Source organism: Pomacea canaliculata, linkage group LG8, assembly GCF_003073045.1.
Source record: "Pomacea canaliculata isolate SZHN2017 linkage group LG8, ASM307304v1, whole genome shotgun sequence".
Lineage (NCBI taxonomy): Eukaryota > Metazoa > Mollusca > Gastropoda > Architaenioglossa > Ampullariidae > Pomacea > Pomacea canaliculata.
This window is the reverse complement of record NC_037597.1, coordinates 7,758,117-7,780,328: the sequence shown is the minus strand read 5'-3', so window position 1 is coordinate 7,780,328 and position 22,212 is coordinate 7,758,117. Positions and strand designations below refer to the sequence as shown.

The 22,212-nt window shown below is 36.3% G+C and overlaps 2 protein-coding genes across 2 annotated transcripts; one reads left to right on the top strand and one right to left on the bottom strand.

Annotated features, from left to right (window-relative positions):
• Positions 1–123: 123 nt before the first annotated feature.
• On the top strand, positions 124–22,015 carry LOC112571359. Its single transcript, XM_025250312.1, has 13 exons — positions 124–404; positions 1,187–1,262; positions 2,131–2,206; positions 2,606–2,673; positions 3,295–3,429; positions 3,741–3,838; positions 4,049–4,272; positions 4,399–4,567; positions 13,286–13,455; positions 16,653–16,756; positions 17,460–17,635; positions 20,465–20,655; positions 21,021–22,015. The coding sequence occupies exons 1-13, from the start codon at positions 196–198 to the stop codon at positions 21,221–21,223; spliced, it is 1,899 nt and encodes a 632-aa protein (XP_025106097.1). The 5' UTR covers positions 124–195; the 3' UTR covers positions 21,224–22,015.
• LOC112571361 (phosphatidylinositol-glycan biosynthesis class F protein-like) lies at positions 4,574–11,859 on the bottom strand. The gene is made up of 4 exons (XM_025250315.1): positions 11,205–11,859; positions 9,257–9,373; positions 8,859–8,967; positions 4,574–6,825 (listed from the first exon to the last, which is right to left on the bottom strand). Exons 1-4 carry the CDS (start codon positions 11,765–11,767, stop codon positions 6,709–6,711), a joined length of 906 nt encoding a protein of 301 aa, XP_025106100.1. The 5' UTR covers positions 11,768–11,859; the 3' UTR covers positions 4,574–6,708.
• Positions 22,016–22,212: the final 197 nt, after the last annotated feature.

The window sequence follows — 22,212 nt, the reverse complement described above, 5'->3', positions numbered from 1 at the left end:
TTCTCTAATTAAACACTTAAAGTAATCATGTTTATTTTTCGTTTTTTTCACGTGATCATTTTAGTGAATCTTGTCTTTATTTATTTTGTCAATGACTGAAGGGGTGCAAAGGTCAGAAATGTTAGATAACTCTAACTACTTAAGAAGGGCGGGTCGTGTAGGTTCGCAACAGCACCAGTTTGATAGTTGTTTGCCATGTTCTCTGTCTTTAGGCTACTTGTAGATTGGTGGCACAATTTGGCCTTATGGACCCTCTTCACGCTTACAAAGACGATAGAACGTGTCATACTATATGGTGCGTTCGCCTCATTTTTAGCATGGCTTGCAGTTGTGTTTTATGCCACTTTTTACCACATCTACGTGCCATCTGCATCTCTGGCACGATCAGCACACTTCAAGTTTAGGTAAACAACAGTCGACGAAAGTACATACTTCAAAAAGAATTTTGATAATGAGATTCTCTATTAACATTTCATTGAGTGTTAGGCGTAAAATGACCTGTTTCGTATTCATTCTTTTGTTAGGTTAATTGATAGGATGACTTCTGGCTTTAAGTTTTATACTAATACTTTTCATTTTAAATAAAATCCCTGATGTACGCACTCGATAAATTGAATAACTTGTAGCAGGGAAATTCCATTAGCATGCAACACAGTTTTGTGGAAATTGAGAAGTTGCAGTAAAGATAAGCGACCCACTGCTTAAGATAGAAAAGAGATTGTATTAGTGGTGCATGTAGAAAGTGTTATTTTATTTATGAAACTGGCTAAACTTGCAGAAATGAATATTTTTAATCATGAGGCAAATTGTATCCCTCTGTTTCCTTCTGTTTGTGCATCAAATAACACAAATAGGTAACCTATTACCCGTAGGTAAAGCAATTTAATAAAATCATAACGTAAACAAATATTTTGCAATACTTTTTAACTATCATTATGAAAATGTAGACGTGCCAGTCACTTTTGTTACCTCCCTTTTTTAATGTATCAATGAAGAAATAAAGGAAGATTTTAAAGCTGCTGTACATTCTGGAAAGAATCTTAAATCAATTAGTTTAAAAGTTGCAGTCATAAGGATTGCACAATGAGCATTTATACTTCTGCCTTCAGTTGGGCAATGTTATCAGTCTCCAAAAATTGTAAAAATCATGACAATGTCTAAGGACATGTACCAAATTTTCTTCCAGAGTTTGTCCATCTGGAGTTGGCATGTGTTCCTTTCCCATGGCAAATGTCACACTGTCTGAGGAGGGAAGGGCAGAGGTAAGGTATTTTAAGTGCAAAAATAATCAATTTTGTATCTTGTTGATGTATTTTTATTGGAAATAAAAATATGTTTACAGGTTTTTATGGGGATTTTGCTTTGATGACTTATTTATTGAAAGTTGATATGAAACTTTATCTAGACTTGGAAACGAGAATTGTCAAACATCTTGATTTACTTCATTTAAAAATAAAAATTGTGTCTTTAGTAATTAGAGAACCCATTCAATCACTAGACAAAGTCAGTTTATCTGGGCATTTACTTTTCTTTCACATTCTACAACTGGTTTTCAGTAGAGTTCTATTTTGAAAAATCATATAAAGGATGTTTTCTTAAAAGGTAGTCATGTAAGTAAAGTTGTCTGCAAAAATCTAAATGACATGCTAAATTTGTTCTAAGCAAATGATATTATGTTTACATAATAACAATTCATACACTAGGAGGTGGGATCTTCCTTTAAGCATGGAAGAACTGTAACATGTGAAAAAGGAAATTATTTTCCATTTTGGCTTTTGTGTCAGTGTTTGGGTGGATAGTATGCTGATGTTGTATGTGTGTGCATATTCATCCCTGCCTAAGCTAAATAGCGATGTACAGTAACAACCTTACTATAATGTTAGATTATAGAAAAATACCCCTCCCCCAAATTTCTAATTATGCAAGGAAAGAACATTTCATCTTATGGACGTAGCAATCGTGAGTAGAAAGACAGAACATGATGATGCCAAAAATCTAAGTAGCAAGCTGAATGATATTTTTGTAACATATTAATGTATAGGCTGAGAAGCTATGACATGCATAGGTTTAGGTTGTTCCCCATCCCATTCTCCAAATTTTCCTTACATAATCCGAGTTTCTTCTTAATAGGTTCTGGGCAGAGGTCAGCAGTATCGCATTTCCTTTGATCTGGAAGTTCCTGATTCAATGACAAACAGAGATTTAGGTGTGTTTCCGTACTGGCATCACTTGATCCATAATAATGCATCCAAAAAGCATTCATGTAATTTGGGTATCAGAATTCAGTGCTATAAAAACCTGTTTACATGTGATTCTTTTAAGTCTCATGTTTACATGTTCCTTGATCATAAAAGTGAACAGAAGAAAAATGAGATGCTTTTTGATTTAATTTATTGCAGTTATGAAGATTTCATTTTCCTAAGAATGAAAATAAAACAAATTTTGTTTCACTCATTTATTTTAAGCATGGATCTTTAAATGAAAATCTGAAGCATTGTTTGCAAAGTGTTCATCCTGGGATTAGGATGCATGTGCATGTACACAGCACACATCTGCAAAGTTTTTTTCATAAACTACACACTAAGTGTAACCATTGTCACTGCAGGTACATTTATGATCATCATGAGAGTGTATGACAGATTTGGCAACATCATACAAGAATCATCTAGGGCAGTAAGTTTTAATTACATGTACTTCAGATTACATAAGAGAAAATGCCAGCAGGGTAAGATGAAAGAAGAAATTGGCTGGTTTATCTTCTGAGGCCATAATTTGAATAAAGATTGTGACATCTAGATATGAGAGTCAGGAGTGGCTTTGCGGATTGCTAGAAACATATAAAACTAGAATCTTCATAAAAAGGTCCTGCTTTAGGATATGGTGCATTAGTGCTACTATTTTTCATCGCTTGATATTGTGAACACTTTCATAGCATAAGATATTTAGGTGACTGTTTTTTGGCAATTATTGACAATTAGTTGTGGTGGTGCATGCAGTTAGTAGAACTTTTGGCTGTGACCCATCACCTGTAGGCAAAATCTTTGCTGATGCATCCTGAATGTGTATGTGCATGCTCAGGTGTTTTGGTATCTATGGTGAATCTGAAATGTGTGGGCGATGTATGCGAATGAGAGAGAGAGTGTGCATGTGCATGTATTTAAGTATACCTTTTTTTTCCTATAATAGCCAGTGGAGTTAATAATATTTTTCTTATTTTAAGATTTTTATGCTTAATAAGCCTTTTTGAGATTTCAACTTTCTTTTTAATTTGTTAATTTGTTTTTGCATTTGCAGACAGCTTTGCGTTACCAGTCTAACCTGCTGCAGACCATACAGACAGTGTCTTTGTCTCCCCTCTATTTACTTGGTTTCTTCGAACAGAAACAAATCCTGAGCATAGAACTCTTTGATAAATTTTGGGATGATGTGGTAAGGCATGAGTGTGTTAATGAAGGAGTGAATAAACAAACTGTATACATGCATTGACACACGTGCATGTGCTGTCAGAGAAAGTACATATTGGGTTATATTTTTCATGAAAGGCATTTATTTCTTTTTTTTAAAGTAACTGTTGATGAATAGAAGAAGAAGAACATAAAATATTTAATGGGTGCAGATATAATTTTCAAACTAAATAGCAAGAGCAGCATGTTTTACATGTAAACAAAGGCCACTTGGATACACATCCACAGACTTTTAATAAACATTTTTATGGGATTTTTTTTTAAACCCCTAAACAGTACCATCCAGCAGTAGGAGCACTGGTCGAAATCCATAGCAGGCAACTGGAATTTTATTCTGGTCAACTTAAGTTCCATGCTGTGTACAAGGGTCTAAGGTATAATGTTCAACATACAAAGTTAATTTTGTTTTTTATGTCTTCTGATGTAGCTCATTCTTTGAATATTTTGCATCTTGTTAGTCTAGAAAAGATCTTTAATGGTACTTACATGTATTTAAAAACATAACCTTTAATACCAGATACTAAATCAGTAAATATCTGGTTCATGCCATCAACACTGAGGTATTTTCTCTTACCCTATTGCAGATATTACCTCTTTTTCTGGCCATTCACAAGTGCTTTAATAGGAATAACCTTCAATTTTTTGTGGCTGTCTTTGGTATCACTACTTTCCTGGTATAAGATTAACACACAGAACACACAAATGCTGGAGGAGCCTGAGAAGCAGGAACTAACATATCAAGCAAGGAAGGAGCGTTTAGGCGTTCTACTGAAAGAGGACAAAAAATCGGAAAAGGATATGCAGAAAGGTAAAGCAGCAGTACATTATTCTTGTCAATGTGTCAGTTTTAATGAACGGTCATGTTGCCATGTATTATTTAAAGTTTCTGAAACACTTTTACCTGTACATTATTTGCATTTTATCTTTATTTCAGGTTACATTCAGCAGTTTACAATGACACCTACTTCAAGACCAGCTAAAACTGTAGGTAAAATGTCTTTAAATTTTAAGGAATCAGAAGATTCACCTGGGGAAGATTTTTACAAGGTAGAAGATTCTGTGCAAGAAGTGGACAAAGAACAAACCTTTCAGCTTCGACAAAGGTTTTCCTTTAACTCTGGCTCTTTAAACTAATATTCTGTCTGAAAGCATTCTGCATACATGACAATGGTTGTTCTTATGCCCAGAGTCTATTTTACTTAGATAAAGATTTGATTTCCTAAACTTTTTGAGTGACAAGATCACCTGTTTCTGGATACATAGTAGATTAACTAAAAATGCAAATCAAATGCAGCTCTGAAGATTTTACATGTAAGTTTTAGAAACTTACATTATTAAAGAATTACAGCTAGGAGAAAAACAGTAACACCAGTAGCCTGGTTTTCAAGGTAGGGTAGTTTGTTTTTTTGTTTTTTGTGGTAGTATACTCATCTTTACCTTCATCCATCTTCTATTATGCGTGTAAGTGTTTAAATTAAATATTTTATGTCCATAAGTAATAAAGCTACTAACTGTTATAAAGACTTTGGTGCCAAGATCGATAACCGTATGCTTATAAAACATTTTGCGTTGACTGCTTTTGCATGAATTTACTGCAATTTATCTGAATGTTAAGAGGAATGAAAATATGTAAGACTACTGTTTGATATTTAATTTTGTTAAAATGTCTCAAAATAGGCATATAAATACTTTTAAAAAAAACTCCTTAACATTCCATAAGTACTGAATTTAGGGTAGGTTTTTGTCAAATCTAGATATTTTCAATGTGATGTTCTTGTTCTTTGTTTCCTCTCTGCATTTTTGTATTTGATTTTATTCTTTGTTAGTACTGTTATTCTTTATAGTGCATATGTTGTTTGTTTTCCTGTCCCTTGTATGCTGTCCATGTTTCGTTCTTGTTCTTAGGCAGTAAGAGCATGCTCCTTAAGAGTGTGAGTATGCGCTTACAAATTTTGTATTTATTATTATTATTACTACTGTGTTTTATGATATATGCCATTTTTTCCTTTAGTCATGTCTCAGCTACCTTTTTATAAGTTAAAAGATAAATAGCAGTACCATGTTTTCTTTGCAAGAAATGTCCATCTACTGAGTGGCTTAGAACCATGGTACATGCCTTTTACTTTTATGCCAGTTTTAGAGATTTTGTTGATTAGTTACATGATTTAACTGTAGTCCATGGCAATGAGGGTACTTGGGATGCTATTCAAAGTGACATTGCTATTGCCTGATGATCCAAGTTTATGCTGGTTGCTTTTGGAATTCTTTACCATGTAGAGATGTGAAGATATGCAGACATCTGCATGACTCCATGAAAACTGGATGGGATTTCTTTTGCCCAACATCTCTATTCTGGACTGTTTCATTTCAGATTTAGGGGAAGAAAACATTGATGATGTGGTTATCTGTATGTCAGCCAGTGCACAAAACAGATTCCATTCTGAACAATGTTGAATGTTGACCAGAATGCCAGAAAAATATGGAAAGAGATTAGCCAGACATAATTTCATCGTTTGGATATACGGATTAGAATTATCCCTAAATAATTTAAACCACTATTCAAGGTCTCTTGATATATGCTTTATTACATGGTGTAAATAACAAATGTTAACCAAAAATGAAAGATAATCAAATGACAGATTTTGTAAATGAGATATAAGTGCTCAGTAAATAATGGTTATTTAAGTGATTAATATTGTATTAATAACAAACTTAATCACAAAGAAAAAGGTGTTTATGTCCGAACAGTATCTTGACTGGAAATATCAAGGCCAGTCAGTGGCAACAGGCAGTATTTAGAGTTTGATTCTCCGTAGTCCAGTATATTGTATGTAATACTGCATTTGTGGAAAGAATGACAAATTAGGTCGGGCAATTAAAAGATCAGTGAAAGTAAGCCAGCTCCAAAAAACTGAGGCTATTTAAGTTTTATACTGATAAAAGAAAGTCTTGTTTTACTGTTTCAAAGCTAAGTGCTTTGACTAATGTTTCTTGAAATAAAGTTTCTAGTCTTTTATCCTGTAATTGCACAGTTACAGAGTTTATTTCACTACAGCCTAAAAACAAAGGTGCTATGAAAAGTCACAGATAATTTAAAAAAAAAAAATTTTTTTTTGGAAATGCCATTTTGGGTAACTTCAGCCAGACCCACACACTTGCAAGCACTCATACAACATACATGAATCTTGATTGGGTGTGCATGCAATTATGCACTCTCTCACACACACACACACATTTTCGTCTGCTATATTAGCTTCATCTTGGACAGCTCTTTATATTTGTAGGGGATGTAAATGGCAGCAGCCAGAAGACCAAGGCAGTACCCAAACAGTGATCCTAAGACACAGCTGATTGGCCACACCTGCAAATAACGATGAATACTGATTACAGTTTCTCAACAGATTACTTAACTCTAGAGGGAGGCAATGGAAAAAAGACTAGTCATTCATCAATATAAGTCATTAATCTGTCAAACAATTTGGGTAATAATTTAGCTATGTTGTTAACTGAACCCAAGATCCTATACACAGTTAGTCAAGTGTTTACTATTAAAATGAGTGTTAGAAATAATTAGTTTTGCTTATTCCATGTACTCCTCGAGGAGCATAGGGCCGCAACATCTCGCCAGAGGACCCGGTCAAGTGCCTGCCTAGCAGTGGTTGTCAGCTGGTTTGTGCAGAGTGTGTCCTATCCAGCGCCATTTGCGCTTTTTGATGTCTTGACTAGTGGCATTCTGGTTAGTTCTTTTTCCACAGGCTGTTGTTGGAGATTTTTCAGGCCATCTTATTCCCAGAATATGGCATAGGCATCAGTAAAGGTCTGGAGCTAGTTGTTGATGGTGTTTGTCACTCTCCAGGTTTCAGAACCATACAGTAGGACTGCTTTTACATTGGTGTTGAAGATGCTTGTCTTACTGTGGAAGGATAATGCTAGGAAGTTCCAGATGGGGCATAGGCTGTTGAAAGCATGCCTTGTTGATGCAGCTTTTGATGTCAATGTTCGCTCCACCATCCTTGTTGACAATGCTCCCGGTATGCGAAGCAGTCTGTTTCCAGGATGTTCTCTCTTTGAAGTTAGATTGGGAGTTCCTGCTTGTTAATTCTCATCACATCAGTCTGCTAGCTTACTCAGTTTGGTTTGTGCATGCTGCTGCCGATGAGATAGGAGACTAATGTCATCTGCAAAATCCAGCTCCTCTAGCTGTTTGGCGAAGGTCCACTGGATACTGGTGTTATTGTCTTGGATCATCTTGCACATAATCCAGTCCATGACCATTAGGAAGATTGTCGGTGATAATATGCAACCCTGTCTTATGCCAGTCTTTATTACGAAAGGTTTAGTGAGTTTGCTGTTGTGGATAACTTGGCAGGACCAGTCTTCATAATAGTGGATCATCAGTCTACAGATGATGTCCGTCTATACTGCCAAAGGCTTTCTCGGGGTCCATAAAAGTTTTATAAAGGGGGTATTGCCACTCAATATGCTCAATGATGATGCAGAGAGTGGCAAGACATATTCTGGCAAAACTTATTCTGGTCTCAGTCTCTTGTATAGTGCTTTCTTCAGTCTCTCTAGTATTACCCTAGTCAGGACTTTGCTGGGGATGGACATGCTAATTGTTGCACTGGGAGAGTTCTCCTCTTTTTGGTAACTTGACCTGGTGGTCTAGTTTCCAGTCTGTTAGTACTAGCTTTTGTTCCCAGATCTTGTGTTGGAGGGGCTGTAAAATTTTTACCGTTGTTTCTGGGTCTGCCTTTAGTGCTTCTGAAGGATGCTATCTGGGCCTGCTGCTATGCCACTTTTCATGCTTTTGATAGCTTTGATGATTTCTGTCTTAGTGGGAGGCTAGTGTTGACCTGAAGTTCAGTTGCTGGTGGTATGTCAAGAAAGGATGGTGGACGAGGTCGATTCAGAATCTCTTCAGAGTGTTCCATCCAGTGTTACAAATAATACTTTTAGGTAAAGTTCCATGAATATTAATCCTTTCAGCACAGACATAACCCTAGGTCTATTTTGATGTTTCAACATTTCAGCGAAATATAGGTCAACATGGAAGTAAGTGCTTATTTTGTGGTTCACCATAAAGAGTAGATTGACTTGAAAAAAAGTGTACATCAAAATGTAATGACAGTAATGCATTACAAAAAAAACTTGCTTCATTAATGAATTTATTCTTTATCAATTTAATGCTTAGCAGAGATTTGCCACAAATGGTATTTTTGCCTACTAAGCAAAATAAAAATATTACTGCATTAGGTAGAACAGGTTAACCTGGAAATTAATATTTCCACAAATTTGTTTTTAAAACCTATTTAATTTTTTTTTTTACGGGAAAGTTGTGGTCACTGGTCATGAAAATGTAATATTGTTCATAAGTGTAAACCTCCTGCAAACCTGCCACGGCCTGTCCCAGTCCAAAGGAATAGGAAAAGCCCCAAGCCAAGCCCCAGCTAGGGTACACACTGACGTTAAGTACACAGCTGTTTCTGCTCCCAATGTTGACCTGTTAAGAGGTTAAAACATAGCATTTAGAGTACATGCTATATTTATGTATGTTTATACAAAATTTTCTGCTGTTAACAAACCTGGTTGTGAACATTATGTGAGTTAGTGTGGGGACATTAAAGATAAGCAATATAAAGTGGTCGTCCTTTATGACAGCCAGTTTACTTTTGCCATTATAGTTGGCTAAAATGCAGTAATGCATTCTCAAAGATAGCCTTCTGCAGCCAATACAAAAACAAAAATTATTGTATTGTAGGGTTATCAAGAACCCTGCAGTGTTGATTTACCTGAAAGAGGCATATACTGTTGACCATCTGGATATGTCAGACCCAAGAAGACAGCATGAGGGTACAACAGTTAGTGTTGACAACAACATGGCAAAATGAAATGTTTCTCTGCTTGACCTGTGGTTAAACAATATAGCATTTATGAAAGATGTTAATTAGTATTTGATTAAATGATAAACCCATGATCAAAGGGATTAAGCCATTGAAAATATACACATAGTGAAAAAGGGGGTGGGAATATTTGCATAGAAAATTGCTCTTATATCTTCTTCCTTAACCCATTATCTCCTAATGTCCAGTTTAGAGGACAGTTATATACTGGCTTATGTCTTTTGTACCAAAGCATTTATGTGATCTGGGTGACATTCAAAGAAGACTTGGTTGTCTGTCATAATACTTCTGCAAAGTTTGCCATGTGCCATGTAGCATTTGGGTAGCAGGTTGTGTTTTGTGGCCTTGAAGGTAGCTTCTGACATTCGCTACATGTGATAGTAAGCATAGACGTGCTAGTTTGCAGAGACTAAGGGACTAATGCAATGTAAAAATACTATCTACATATCCTTTTTTGCTAGATTTTGTTCCAATCCCATGAACTCATGAATGATATCGTATCATTTCCATCATTGGGATGATGGTGTGTATATAGTGCCTTGATTGTTAGCCTTATTTATCCCATTTTTGTAGTGAAACATGCCAAGAAAGTGTACTATCCTGGAGGAATTGGAAGAGTTTGTGAATAAGAATACTCAGCATCTACTATCTGTGTGCTACCACTGGATGCCAATGAATTGTCAGACGAAGATGAAGGTGGTGATGATCTTGCCAATGCAGGTGATGCACCTATTACTAATGCTCCCAGAATGGTTGGAGAAGACATGGAAGACACAGTTTGACAATGAGGGGGGATAATGCTGAACCAGAGGAGAAGAGAATCAAGTTCTTCTTACAATATCAATAACAATAATCAGAAATCCTAAAATTTTCACTTACGAAAGAAAATTTTGTATTGCAACAAGTTCTGCACCTTCTGTAGCAGATAATAATGTGAGACAAACTTTAGGCCAACATGGTCCTGTGATGAGTTTTTTGGGACAGAGGTGTACGATGCAGTGGCTAGAGAAACAGTTCACTATTCAACTGATGTTAGAAGCGATCATGAATGTCATACATCAGCTAAAGAACTGAAGGTCTTTCTCGGGATTTTGATTCTAACTGGATACCATAAGTCCTGTCAGAAACAGACTATTAAAGCGAAGCAGAACATCTTCTTGTACATTTTGTCAAGAATGCTGTCACGAAACCTATTTAAGAAATTGAAGAGTAATATCTATTTCATGGACAATGCTACTGCAGACAACTACAAAAGTCATCGATCATTCGAGATGAAGCTGTTGTTTGAACTCTTGAATGAGAATTTTCGCGAGTTTGGGTATTTTATACCCAATATCAGCATTGATCATAAAACAAGCCTGAAACAATTCATAAAAGAAAAGCCCATCAGGTTTGGGTATAAATATTGGGTCATGTGCTCCAGCAAGGAATACTGTTGCAGTTTTTCATTGTATTGTGGAAAGGAAAATACTGCGATGGATATATCTCCTGGTTTTTGCATAGTCTTGAATCTATACAATACATAGCTGATCCAGCTACTTATGGTCTCTATTTTGAAGACTTATTTATAAACATGGATCTACTGTCTCAACTGGCAGCTAGAGATCATGCCAACGTGCCCACTAAAGTCATCAAAGAGGTTCTTTTATTTCGTCATCCCAGTGTCATATTTATGTCAGGTTTTATCTACACACGCAAAACAAACACTAACATTTTTGTGTGTTCCGGGGACTCCAAATAACTTTTACAACGGAGACAAAATTACTCTCAAATATTCATTTGGGAGATAACAGGTTATTAAAACCTGTTCCAAATATCAAATTTAAACTGCACTTACTCGATAGCTGGTGCGCCGAACAAAACGGCGATAAAGTGGTAGACGATACAACTCAATCCGACGATGAAGCAGCACTTAAAGATGCTTTTAACAGAAAAGCGAGCAGACGACAAGGCTGCTAAGGCAATGTATGCACCTCCCGTCACAAGTGTTATTATTTTGACGCTGCTAAGAGGTTCTGCTAAGATATCGAGAGGAAATTTAATGGTCAGAGACAAAGCTAATGTTCCGCTTAACAGAAAACACCAAATAATGCATAAAGTCGTTATAAACGTAATCATAGACTTTGATGGGATTTTATCAGTACCAAACGACGCCATGCCGGTAAGGGCGAGTACTACAAAATTGTTTCCCCCACCCCCACCCCAGAAGTGTCTTTGCAAACCAAGTGACAGCTGAAAACAGATTTCTTTGACGAAATAAAATTTTCTGCTATTTCTGACAATATTCAAAGTAACAGAGCCAGAGGAAAAATATTTCCCGATGTAACCTTGAACTGTCACCTTGACATGTAATAGGCGGTGGGGAGTGGGGTGGTCTTTAAGTACGGAGGGGATTGACATCTTCGCTTATCTTGCGTCTTTAATTTAGATATCTGGCGTTTACAAGCAGCCTGTGATTACAAAGCTTAAAAGAAGAGAAATTGTAGTTATGGCTGGTATTGATGATATGTCATCGTCAGGGTAAGTTCCGTTTAAGTAAAAAATAAATGTAACAAGATTATACTTATAATTTCCTCTATATCGAGACCGATTAGTTGTCTAAAGACACAAAAGTTTAGGAAAACTGAGCAGGCACTGAACTTCCCTGGAAACTGGAGATGAGGAGCTCGAGCGGAAAACTCGTGATCATGAAATGTCATCAAAGCTAATCATTCGGTTTGCATGCATACGGGGCCAGCCAAACCTCTTCCGGCAACATTTTGAAATGCTAGTGAAATTAAAGAGCGAGGGAAAACAACCCCATTAAAAGTACATCCAGATGCAGGCAATTTCAACCTTTTCGTGAAGTTTGATGATGACGACAAAGTCCAAATAATTAAAGTCTGAGACTATCTGCAATACCTTGTCAAATAATGTTGCAATTAAGGTGTCGATAGTTCATATATAGCGTTAAAGGCTGCTAGTTTAGGAAAAATTCCTGCAGATCTGTTCCATCCTCTGAAATTTATAGAAAGTTAGATGATGTCTAACTAAGGAAAATGACAAACTCGATCAGAGATTAACCCTCCTCAGTATAAGCTATAATAATATTGATAATGTTGATGATAATAAATCATGCGCCTGTCTTATAAATGAAAGCTCAGCATGTAGTATGATTGAAAAAATCAATAAGGCCAGTAAGAAGTGAACATAAATGAAAACAGCAAAGAAGACATTAGGCATGCAGAATTGGTAGAGGGCAGAACATCTACCAGCATCCCATATATTGGAGAAACTGTTTTCTCAAAGCTAGCTAGGATGCTAAAAAAATTGAGTGAAGTAAAAGGGACATATAGGAATTCAAAATACTGAGACCCGTAGTCGAAAATAAATAAGTCCTTCATTTTTTTTAAACTTCATGCAGGGAACAGTACATTATCAATCCTAGATAGTGTTAACTAGTTTTGATTTATATTTAATCTCAACCTTGGGTGATAGATTCTATTTTCTTCCATACATTCACACTACACAGATAGGTATATAAAAAATATTGCATCAGCAAAAGTAATTAATGATATAAATTCTAGACAACTCTTTTTAAGGTTCCTTCCTACTAATATTACTTGGATAATGAGCAAAAATAAAGCATTTGACTTATAAATCTGATTAATTTCTACCAACACATTGTTGATAGTGAAAGAATGTTTGTTGTATGAATTGCATGTTGTATAAATTAATGAGAAATGTCACATAAACAGTATATCTTATATACATAAAGACAACCCTTGTATTTTGCAAGACATTTGTCCCAGAATTTATTATTTGTGTTCATAGCTCAAGTTGCAAGTAACTGTTCAAAAGATAATTTTATTGTCCTTGTGGGAATTAAAAAAAGTAATGTTCATGTACTTCAATTTTGATTTTGATGTTTAATTTCAGATATTCTTTTGATGAAGTGCAAAGTATTGCTGAGAACATAAAGAGCCATACCAAGATCCAGCCAAAGATTGGTATAGTTTGTGGCTCAGGGCTAGGAGATTTAGCTAACCATGTAACTAATTCTGATACCATCTGCTATTCTCAAATTCCCAAGTTTCCTGTTAGCACAGGTAAGTAAAATAAGGTATTTTCAAATATTTCAGGTGGTGGATTTTATTGCTGTTAAGAATGAATGATACAACTTTTTATACATAAAGTTAAGGGAGGTGTTGGTTTTAGATATACAGTAGCATCTCTACATACAAGTCTAATCCATTCCACAACCAAGCTTGCACGTCAAAAACCCATATATTAAAGCTATTATTCCCATATAAAATAAAGAAATAGGATTAATGCCTTTCAGCCCTCCCAAAACAGCACAATTCATATGTAGGAGACGAAGACTGCCGATAACGAAGGTAGGCAGATGATGAAGCCACGATTTTGGCTTCAGTACTAAATTAAAAGGCTGGCTTGTGCCACATATGTACCCGATTGGCCAGTCACTCTTATTGTCACAACTACGACCAATCATGCATCACCACTAGTGCAAGACACAGTTTGCCACCCTGCTGCCCCTGGACCTGATCTGTGTCTGGCCATCATTGGATTTCCCCGATGCTGCAGCGGCCGTACCTATGGACCATGGCTATACCGCTATGTGACCTTCCACTCTCGCGTCTGCTTAACTTGTGATGGGGTGAGATGTGGCACCCGCACTATCGTGCTATTTCTACTCTTTCATGACACCCCCTTGCTAAAAGGAAATTCCCAGGTTCCTAGACTAAGATCAGAAGATGGGTTCACCACTTTGGTGAAATAAAACTCCTTACAACTACAATTGATCCTGGTTATACCCAAGTTATATCTGAACTAACTGGCCCGATACTTCCACAAACAGTCTCATACTGGCACTCTGCAATGGTCAATTTCCTACTGGCGAATGCCACCGGGTGTAACATCCCATCATTGTCTTGCAAAAGAATGGCACTTACACCTTACCATTGTCACTGGTATCAGTTCGCAGTAGAAAGGGTTTCGTCATGTCTGTCATTTTGGTCATGTGACCTGACACAAGACTAGCTTTGAATGTGTTGAAGGCCCTCTGACATGGTTCTGATCACTTCACCCTGTCCGAACTGCCTTTCCTCAAATGGTCTGACAGTGGGGCTGCAATGGCGCCAAAGGCAGGTACATAACGGCAGTAATAATTTGCTAATCCCAAAAACTTTTCACTCCTTCCTTCATCTCTGATTGTCTAGAATCTAGCAGTTTCTTTACTTTGGTCTCTATGACGACAGCTAGGATGAAACTGACAATAGACTCTCCTCTGTTAGCACTACCTACATCAACCGCCTGTGAGAACCTACAGATAGTTGACCCTAGCCCTTTAGGACTGTAGCTGTCTCCTGCTTGCAATGGCACCTCCAATGCCACTTGCATGCAGTGGTTTCATTTCAAGAGTATGCGCTTGTGCCGAGCTCTTGGCCCTGACACCTATCTGCAGTGGTTTCGTGGAGACACTGGCTGCTCACTTCCTGCAGTGGTATCACCTCGGCAGTCGGCATTCACATCCTGCGATAGCCACTGCCATCAGCCTGCAGCAGTTTCATTTCGCCAGTCGGTGCTTTCGCCACCATCATCCACCTGCAGTGGATCTGCACTGCCAGCCGATCCTCGAATCCCGCAACCACCACTTTTAACATCCTGTAATGACCCAGCACTGCTAACTAGCGCTCTGTCTGCAGTTGGCTACTTTCTTCGCAATTCCGACCTTCCTGGCCATCAAGAAGCTCAGGATTATTTTCATACCCCGCTCTTCCTCTCACATGATTCATCATTCCGTTGATGACCTCTGCCTCCTCACTAGTTGCATCATCGCTAACGTCCAACTTGCTGGCACCTAGCCCACTAGTATCCACTTCACTAGCACTTATAGCTCGCAAGCTGCACTATCGCTTGCACCCACCTCATTAACTTCATCATGGCTAGCTTTTCTCTCGCTAACATCTATATCATTAGCCTCATCCTTGCTAACCTCCTTGGCCACCATCTGCTTGGGTGCACCATTCGCAGCTGCTGCACTTCTCCATCATCTACTGTCCAGCGCTTTCCTTGCTCCATTCCTGTGCATGTGCCCTGCGAGTCCTCTGGCCTTTGTTCCTCTGCCTCGTTTGCAACAAGGCTTGTGGTGATATCGGTGTCTAGAGCTTCTATGGTCTAATTTGAAAGCTGGTGGCGGGGACATTTTGTAGCCCCTCTAAAATGTCTGCACCATATCCTCAACATCAGATGGCCTGAGAAGGTCTCCAGTTCAGACCTATGGGAGAGAACCAACCAAAAACCTGCCAGCCAAGACATCAAGAAGTGGAAGTGAGGCTGGAATGATCACACCCTTCGAAAGCTGGCCAACAATTTAACGAGACGAGCTCTGGGTTGGAACCCACAGGGGAGGTGCAGGGTTGGGAGACCCAGACAGACATGGAAGAGATTGGACCACAGCAAGGCAAAGGCAACTGGCATGAGATGGTCCCAACTGGAAAGGGACACCCAGAACTGGATCCAATGGTGTGGAGTAGTTGCGGCTCTATGCTCCACTGGGGGTGAATAAGAAGAAGGGGATTCAACAATGCTGAGGTACTGTGTAGACAAACTGTATGGTGGTTTAGTTGGTTTATTTAGTAGGAAAGTGCTTCAACCTTGCGACGATTTTGCACTATAGTGGAAGACGAGGGGGGAGGAAACCAGAGTACCCGGGAAAAAATCCTGACACCCATCCCTGTTGAAAGGTGTCACATTCATAGAGTGTCCTGAAATGGCACTACCTCTCTCCCCCCACCAATCCAAATCAAAGGACAGCAGGTACAGAGAGCTGCTTGTTTTAAGTACCTTGTTACAGTGTTCATGGGAACCAAGTGTACAAAAAGGCCCAGCAAATACTATACCTTTTGAGGAAATTCTGCAGCTTCAATAGCTCCTGGGTGCTGGAAACTATTTGCAGGTCTCTTGTTGAGAGCATCCTGACATTTAACATCGCTTCCTGGTATGGTCACTTGTTAAAGATAAGGAAGGCTGGCCAGAGTCATCCACCAGCAAATAAAATTATTGGTACATCACAGCTGCCACTTTCTGACTTGTACCTTCATGCAGTCAGAAAGATGGCATATAACATCACCTCAGACCAAACACACTCTCTATCCCAAATTTTAGCTGTTTTTACATATATATATTATAGAACGTAAAATATATATATATGCAACTTTTTTGGATTCAGTTAACTGCAGTATTGCATTTGGTGACTTTTTTTTTTCCCCTTTCTGTGGTACAGTTCCTGGACATGATGGAAAGCTAGTATTTGGGTTGCTGGGGGGCAAGCCAGTAGTGTTGATGAGAGGACGTATTCACTACTATGAGGGTCATCCAATGTGGCGAGTAAGTGACATATTTTGGGTGTGGGTGTGTATGTAAAATGTAGAAATGTCCATAAACATTTTTTTTAATGGAGAACCATATGACCATGTTAAATGTATAAGGTGAATAACTTGCTTTTTGATGATTTTCCATGATTGGTATGTGGCACATTTATGATGAAGATCTGACCAAGTTTTCATTGTTTCATAGTAAGTCAGACAATTTTTTTTTTTAGTGCAAAGTTTATGATGCTGAATCAAGACTATGGAGATTGAATTTTTCTATCTGTTATTTTAAAATTGTTTCCAAAAATAGGAATTTAAAAATGTCTTTTGATGGGCACTGAAGAAAAGAAATTCTGTTTTTGCCTTCAAGCACTGTTTTTAATTTCATTATTTTTCTGATACAGCACCCTGCTGTACATGTTTTGTATTTTATATGACCAAGTTATTTGCATAAATATTATCATTATTTACAAGGCTGGTCATTTTGCCCCAAGACCATCAGTGATCCATTCATCTTTTGGGCTTGAGACAATTTGACTTTTTAGTCTTGGGGCAAAATGGGCCTACCTGGGACGAAATGGAAGTAGCTGGGATGAACTGACTTTCTGTAGGGCAAAATGACCTTAAGGTGAAATGCCTTATTTTCATATTAATACTTTCGCCATTTCTCTTCAACTCTCCAAGTACCATACAGCAGCAGAATATCTGTCTGTATAAAGGTTGCCGTCCCAGTTCGTATAATGAAGGCGCTGGGTATCACAACTGTGATTCTCACTAATGCTGCTGGTGGGCTGAACCCCGAATATAAGACAGGGGACATCATGATCATCAAGGATCACATTGACCTTCCTGGTCTCACTGGAGAGTGTGTTCTTATTGGCAAAAATGATGAAAGGTATGAAGATACTGGTTCTTGATTTTACTTATTCTTTAAATTTCTTTTGACCATATTTTACAGCAATACAAATAATAACAGAGCTCATATAAAAATAAAAAATAAATACACACATGCATATTTCAATATTTATAGCTATTAATCTACAGTAAAGACATCCATCGGTGACTTAGTTTTAAAGAGCATTTTTGAAACATTTACATGGTTGGATTTTTAAGAAATATAGCTTTTGTTTTCTTGTACTAAATTCGAATAAAAGATGGTAACTATGTAACGATTGATTCATGTCATGAGATTGAAAGTTTAAAAAAAACTGTTTACACAATATATACAAACATTTAGTGCCAAGCAGTGGAATATTTAATTAGAATATACATAAAATGTCAACTATTTTGTTCAATTATATTATCACTTTCAGTTGTTGGGGTACAAATCCATGTCAAATTGAGAAATACAACTGTCTTAAACATGGCTCTTGATCAACTGACATGATCATTGTCTAGTTTCAAGCATAAAATACCTCATTGGTTGACTGTTTTAGCTCCCTAAGAGAAATAATTCATAGTAGAACAATTCCTAAAGGTACCAACAGTTTCTTTCCTTATTTATTCATTTATTTATGCACAGCACAATGTTGGGTTTTTTTTTTAACTCTGCCCTGTTTGGTGCATTACAGCATGCAAAACAGGCACCAGTTTAGAGGAAAGTTCGCTTCTGAGGATGCGAACCAGAAAGAGTGGGTTAAAATTTAATTCACTCTGCAGTTTTTGAAATTTCATTTTTGACAACAGTTTGGTTTATATTTGTCTGCATTTATATTATAATAAATCTTTTAATCTTTCTTTGGGAAAATTAAGTGTTAAAACTGTAACTTGATTTTGGCATTGTTGTCAGTGAATACATTCTTTTGCTTTAAATATGTTTTCACTGCTTTCACATAGCTCATAAATTCTAAAACATTTGTATGTTGCTTGTAAAGTTTAAAATAATTGTATGTACAAAAATCTGTCCTTTCTTTTTCAAGTCTCTAATACTAAATATATTTTTTGTCAGCCATTCCTTATAAATAAAGTCCTTTGAACTAATTTTAATATCAAGATTATGAAAATTGAGTTTCTGCTGAGTTTTTTTTTAACTGGATCTATTTTAACTTAATTCTTAAAGCTTTTCTTTCCATGTAAGACTTCCGAAACAAATTGACTCTTTTTATAGGGTAGTTCATACACAACCCAGCTGTTCTTAGTGGAATTTCTGTAACTTGAATTATAGCTATCAATCTTTGTTTTATCTTATATTTTGGCCGATTATTGAATAGAAAACTGAAGTATATACTTAACGAATATAACGAACAAAATTTCGTTAAAGTTTGTCTCGGATATTAAGCGCTCGAGACACAGTTACGATATGTGATTTTTGTCTTTATTTTAATAAGATAATCATCATGAAAGAAGATTAAAAGTGAATTGAAGTTTTATGTGATGTAGTATTACCGAAGTTTTACAAAAAAAGTGTGATGATTTTATAATGTCAACTCAAAACAGCAAGTATGTTTAAATAATGTTATATATGTTTATTTACTCATTCATATTGCAGTATAACAGCCTGTAGTGTTGTTTCGGATTTTCTTAAGTTCGTTACCGAGGTTCCACTGTAGTGACATTTTCTTTTTGATGAGTTTTACACAAGGTGTAGTGATTAGTGTTTTTTTAACAGATTTTATGTGGTTTTGGTTCTGTACAAAAGCAAAGTTTAAAGATTCTAGGGTGGATTTGGTAACAACCAAAGATATGTTAATTTTGAAAGAATAATCAATTTTAAAATAGCTATTCTACCAATAGAAGTTAAAACGCTTAAAGAGATATGGAATATCTTTGAATTTCTGTGCAAGTTATTTTAATTCATTTGTTTACCTTATTCCAAGTACTAGCTGGATGGTACCATTTAATTTTGAGTTTAGTCTAAATTTTGTTCTTCAGACTTCCTAGGCAGAATTCTTCTGTTTTATCATAATTAATTTTTGGACCTGATGTTTTACAAATTGTATCTACTATTCTTATTGTTTTTTTAATGACATTTTATCACCCTTTTTAAAAAAAATGTGGGTATCATCAGCAAATAGCAACATTTTTATTTTCCACCTTATTTCAATTCCATTTATATGTCTATCATTCCTTAACATTATTCCAAACCTTTCTGCACTAAAGATGAGTAGTAAATACCGTTATAATAAACTTGCTTTACAATATTTATATACCCATTAGGAATTTTGATTGGCAAAGCACCTACAAATGGGAAAACAACCTCAGTAGTTATTGTGCTATACTATTTCACTCTAACAAAGCAAATTGCAAACCTTAAATTAGTGATGGTATGCAATTTTTGTGTTACCACAAGTTTAGCAAAAAAAATGTCTTAAAGCATCTGCCCATACATATCATACAGAAAAATTTGGGCTAAGGAAAAAAGGGGGAACAATAAAAAGGAAAAAAGTTCTTGGGGAGTAAGAAATGTTCACGGGGAGTATCTACCCAAAATGCCAAGGGCATTAACATATTAAGCAAGCTTTTTTTTTTTTTTAAAACAGACAGGCAACATATCAGAACATTAAGGAGAATATTAATATCAGTCAAATATGTAGGTTACTAAATATGTACTGCACAAAAGGGGCAGCTGCCATGGTGAGTATTGATACTACATTTTCTTATTGGTTTCATATGATAGCTTTCATTTTTCGTCTGTATTATTTACATTTTGTCACTGTTATTTAGAGAACTTTGCCATAATTGTATAAACTTGAGAAATTAATAATGTAGTTTTTTTTTTTTCCAGATTTGGTCCACGATTTCCAGCAACAGTAAATACATATGATCAGAGCCTGCAAGACTTAGCTAAAACCATTGCCGAGAAACTTGGCTATGCCAAAATTTTACGACAGGGAACATATGTCATGGTTGGAGGCCCCACATTTGAAACTGTTGCAGAATCTCGTTTGCTTCGACTGTTTGGAGCTGATGCAGTTGGTATGAAGTTTAATTATGTAATTGTTAACACACATTATAAACATTGTAGTGTACATTTGTACAAGGGAAAAGTTCTTAATGTACCTTTCTGCATATTCTGCAGATGCATCTTTATGTAGTTAAAAATAATTGGATGTTCTAGAGAGTGAGAAGGGAGAACATACACATGAAATAATGGTACACTCAGTTTGGTGCTATAAAATTTCACTTAGGAATTATAGGACTGGCACACATCATTTAATTAGAATAAATCTTTTATACCCCCAAAAAAAAATAAATTGTAAGTTGACATGCTTAACAAGAAATGTTAAATATTTTTATTACTACCATTGAAGACCATTAAATGTTTAATGCTCTTTGTGCAGGTATGAGCACAGTGCCAGAAGCAATTGTAGCCAGACATTGTGGTCTGCGAGTCTTTGGCATTTCCCTTATTACTGATATGTGCCCACAAGATTATAATGTTTCTCGGGCTACAACCCATGAAGAAGTATTACTAGTAGGGGAGAGGCGAGCCAAAGATCTCCAGAAACTTGTAACTTCTTTAGTAGAACAGATGAATGATTAAAATCAAAGCACAACATAAGCTTTGTAGCAACTTCTGAGCAATGGGCTGACCTGTTCTTCCTAATAATTGTCTGCCTTTAGTGCATCCCCAGAGAGCTTTTTGATTATTTTTCTTATTTATTGTGTTAAAGAATAATCAAGAACAATTCTTAAATAAAACTGGCTAGACAGAGTAAGAAGTATTATTGAAAAAAATGAATTTAAATGTTGTTCAACAGAATGTTGACCTTGTTGTGATGATTAAATTTAAAGTTATTGAGAGGATATAATGTTCAAGATTTAACACCTAAAAGTTCTCAGGTTCAAGGCTATCTGTGACTGAAAAATCACACTGTCCTTAAAGTAGGATACCTAATCTGTAAAAGGAGGTAAAGGGGTTGGAAGGAGAGGGTTAAGCTTCTCTCTCCTCATGATGTGCCCTTTAAAGACAAGGGTAATCCATAAGAGTTGACTGAGCCTACAGCTGCAAAGCTATGGGACTTATTCCTTTTTCCGTAAGACGTATCTCATAAATTTACCTTTACACACATTTTTAGATATTTGTCACAAAGCATTTGAGTAAAATTTGCTCAAAATCAGTATTAATTGAGAAAGTGAGTGGAGATCTTCTGTGGAAGCACTGAAGTTAGCATCCTAACAAAGAACAAGTGAACAGTTTTATTTGGTTAACAGAGAGAATATGACAACACACTTTTTATATGTATGTGCTTTAAGCCCCTGCTACCTCTTTGCTTTAGACTTTGCTATAATTATATTTTTTTCCATTTACTAAAAAAAAACTTGTGTATGCTTCCTTTTATGGCATTACAGAAGAGAAATCGGTGCAGTAGTTTATATACTGAAAAGGTAATTAAATTGTCATTTAAATAGAGAAAAACAGATTTGGATTCTATTCCAACTGTTACAATTCCCACTGTTAAAATTTATTTTAAACTTTTATGTACTTTTTTATTACTTAAATTAGGTATAATGTTAACTTCAGTTAAGAGA

Coding starts and splice junctions, on each gene's coding strand:
- LOC112571361 (XM_025250315.1), bottom strand. CDS start 11,767: ATGTCAATCCCCTCCGTACTTAAAGACCACCCCACTCCCCACCGCCTA. Junction 9,374..11,204: donor TTCGGCGCACCAGCTATCGA/GTAAGTGCAGTT, acceptor GTTTAACCACAG/GTCAAGCAGAGAAACATTTC. Junction 6,826..8,858: donor ACTGGGACAGGCCGTGGCAG/GTTTGCAGGAGG, acceptor CGTTATTTGCAG/GTGTGGCCAATCAGCTGTGT.
- LOC112571359 (XM_025250312.1), top strand. CDS start 196: ATGTTCTCTGTCTTTAGGCTACTTGTAGATTGGTGGCACAATTTGGCC. Junction 405..1,186: donor TCAGCACACTTCAAGTTTAG/GTAAACAACAGT, acceptor ATTTTCTTCCAG/AGTTTGTCCATCTGGAGTTG. Junction 13,456..16,652: donor CAAGTTTCCTGTTAGCACAG/GTAAGTAAAATA, acceptor TCTGTGGTACAG/TTCCTGGACATGATGGAAAG.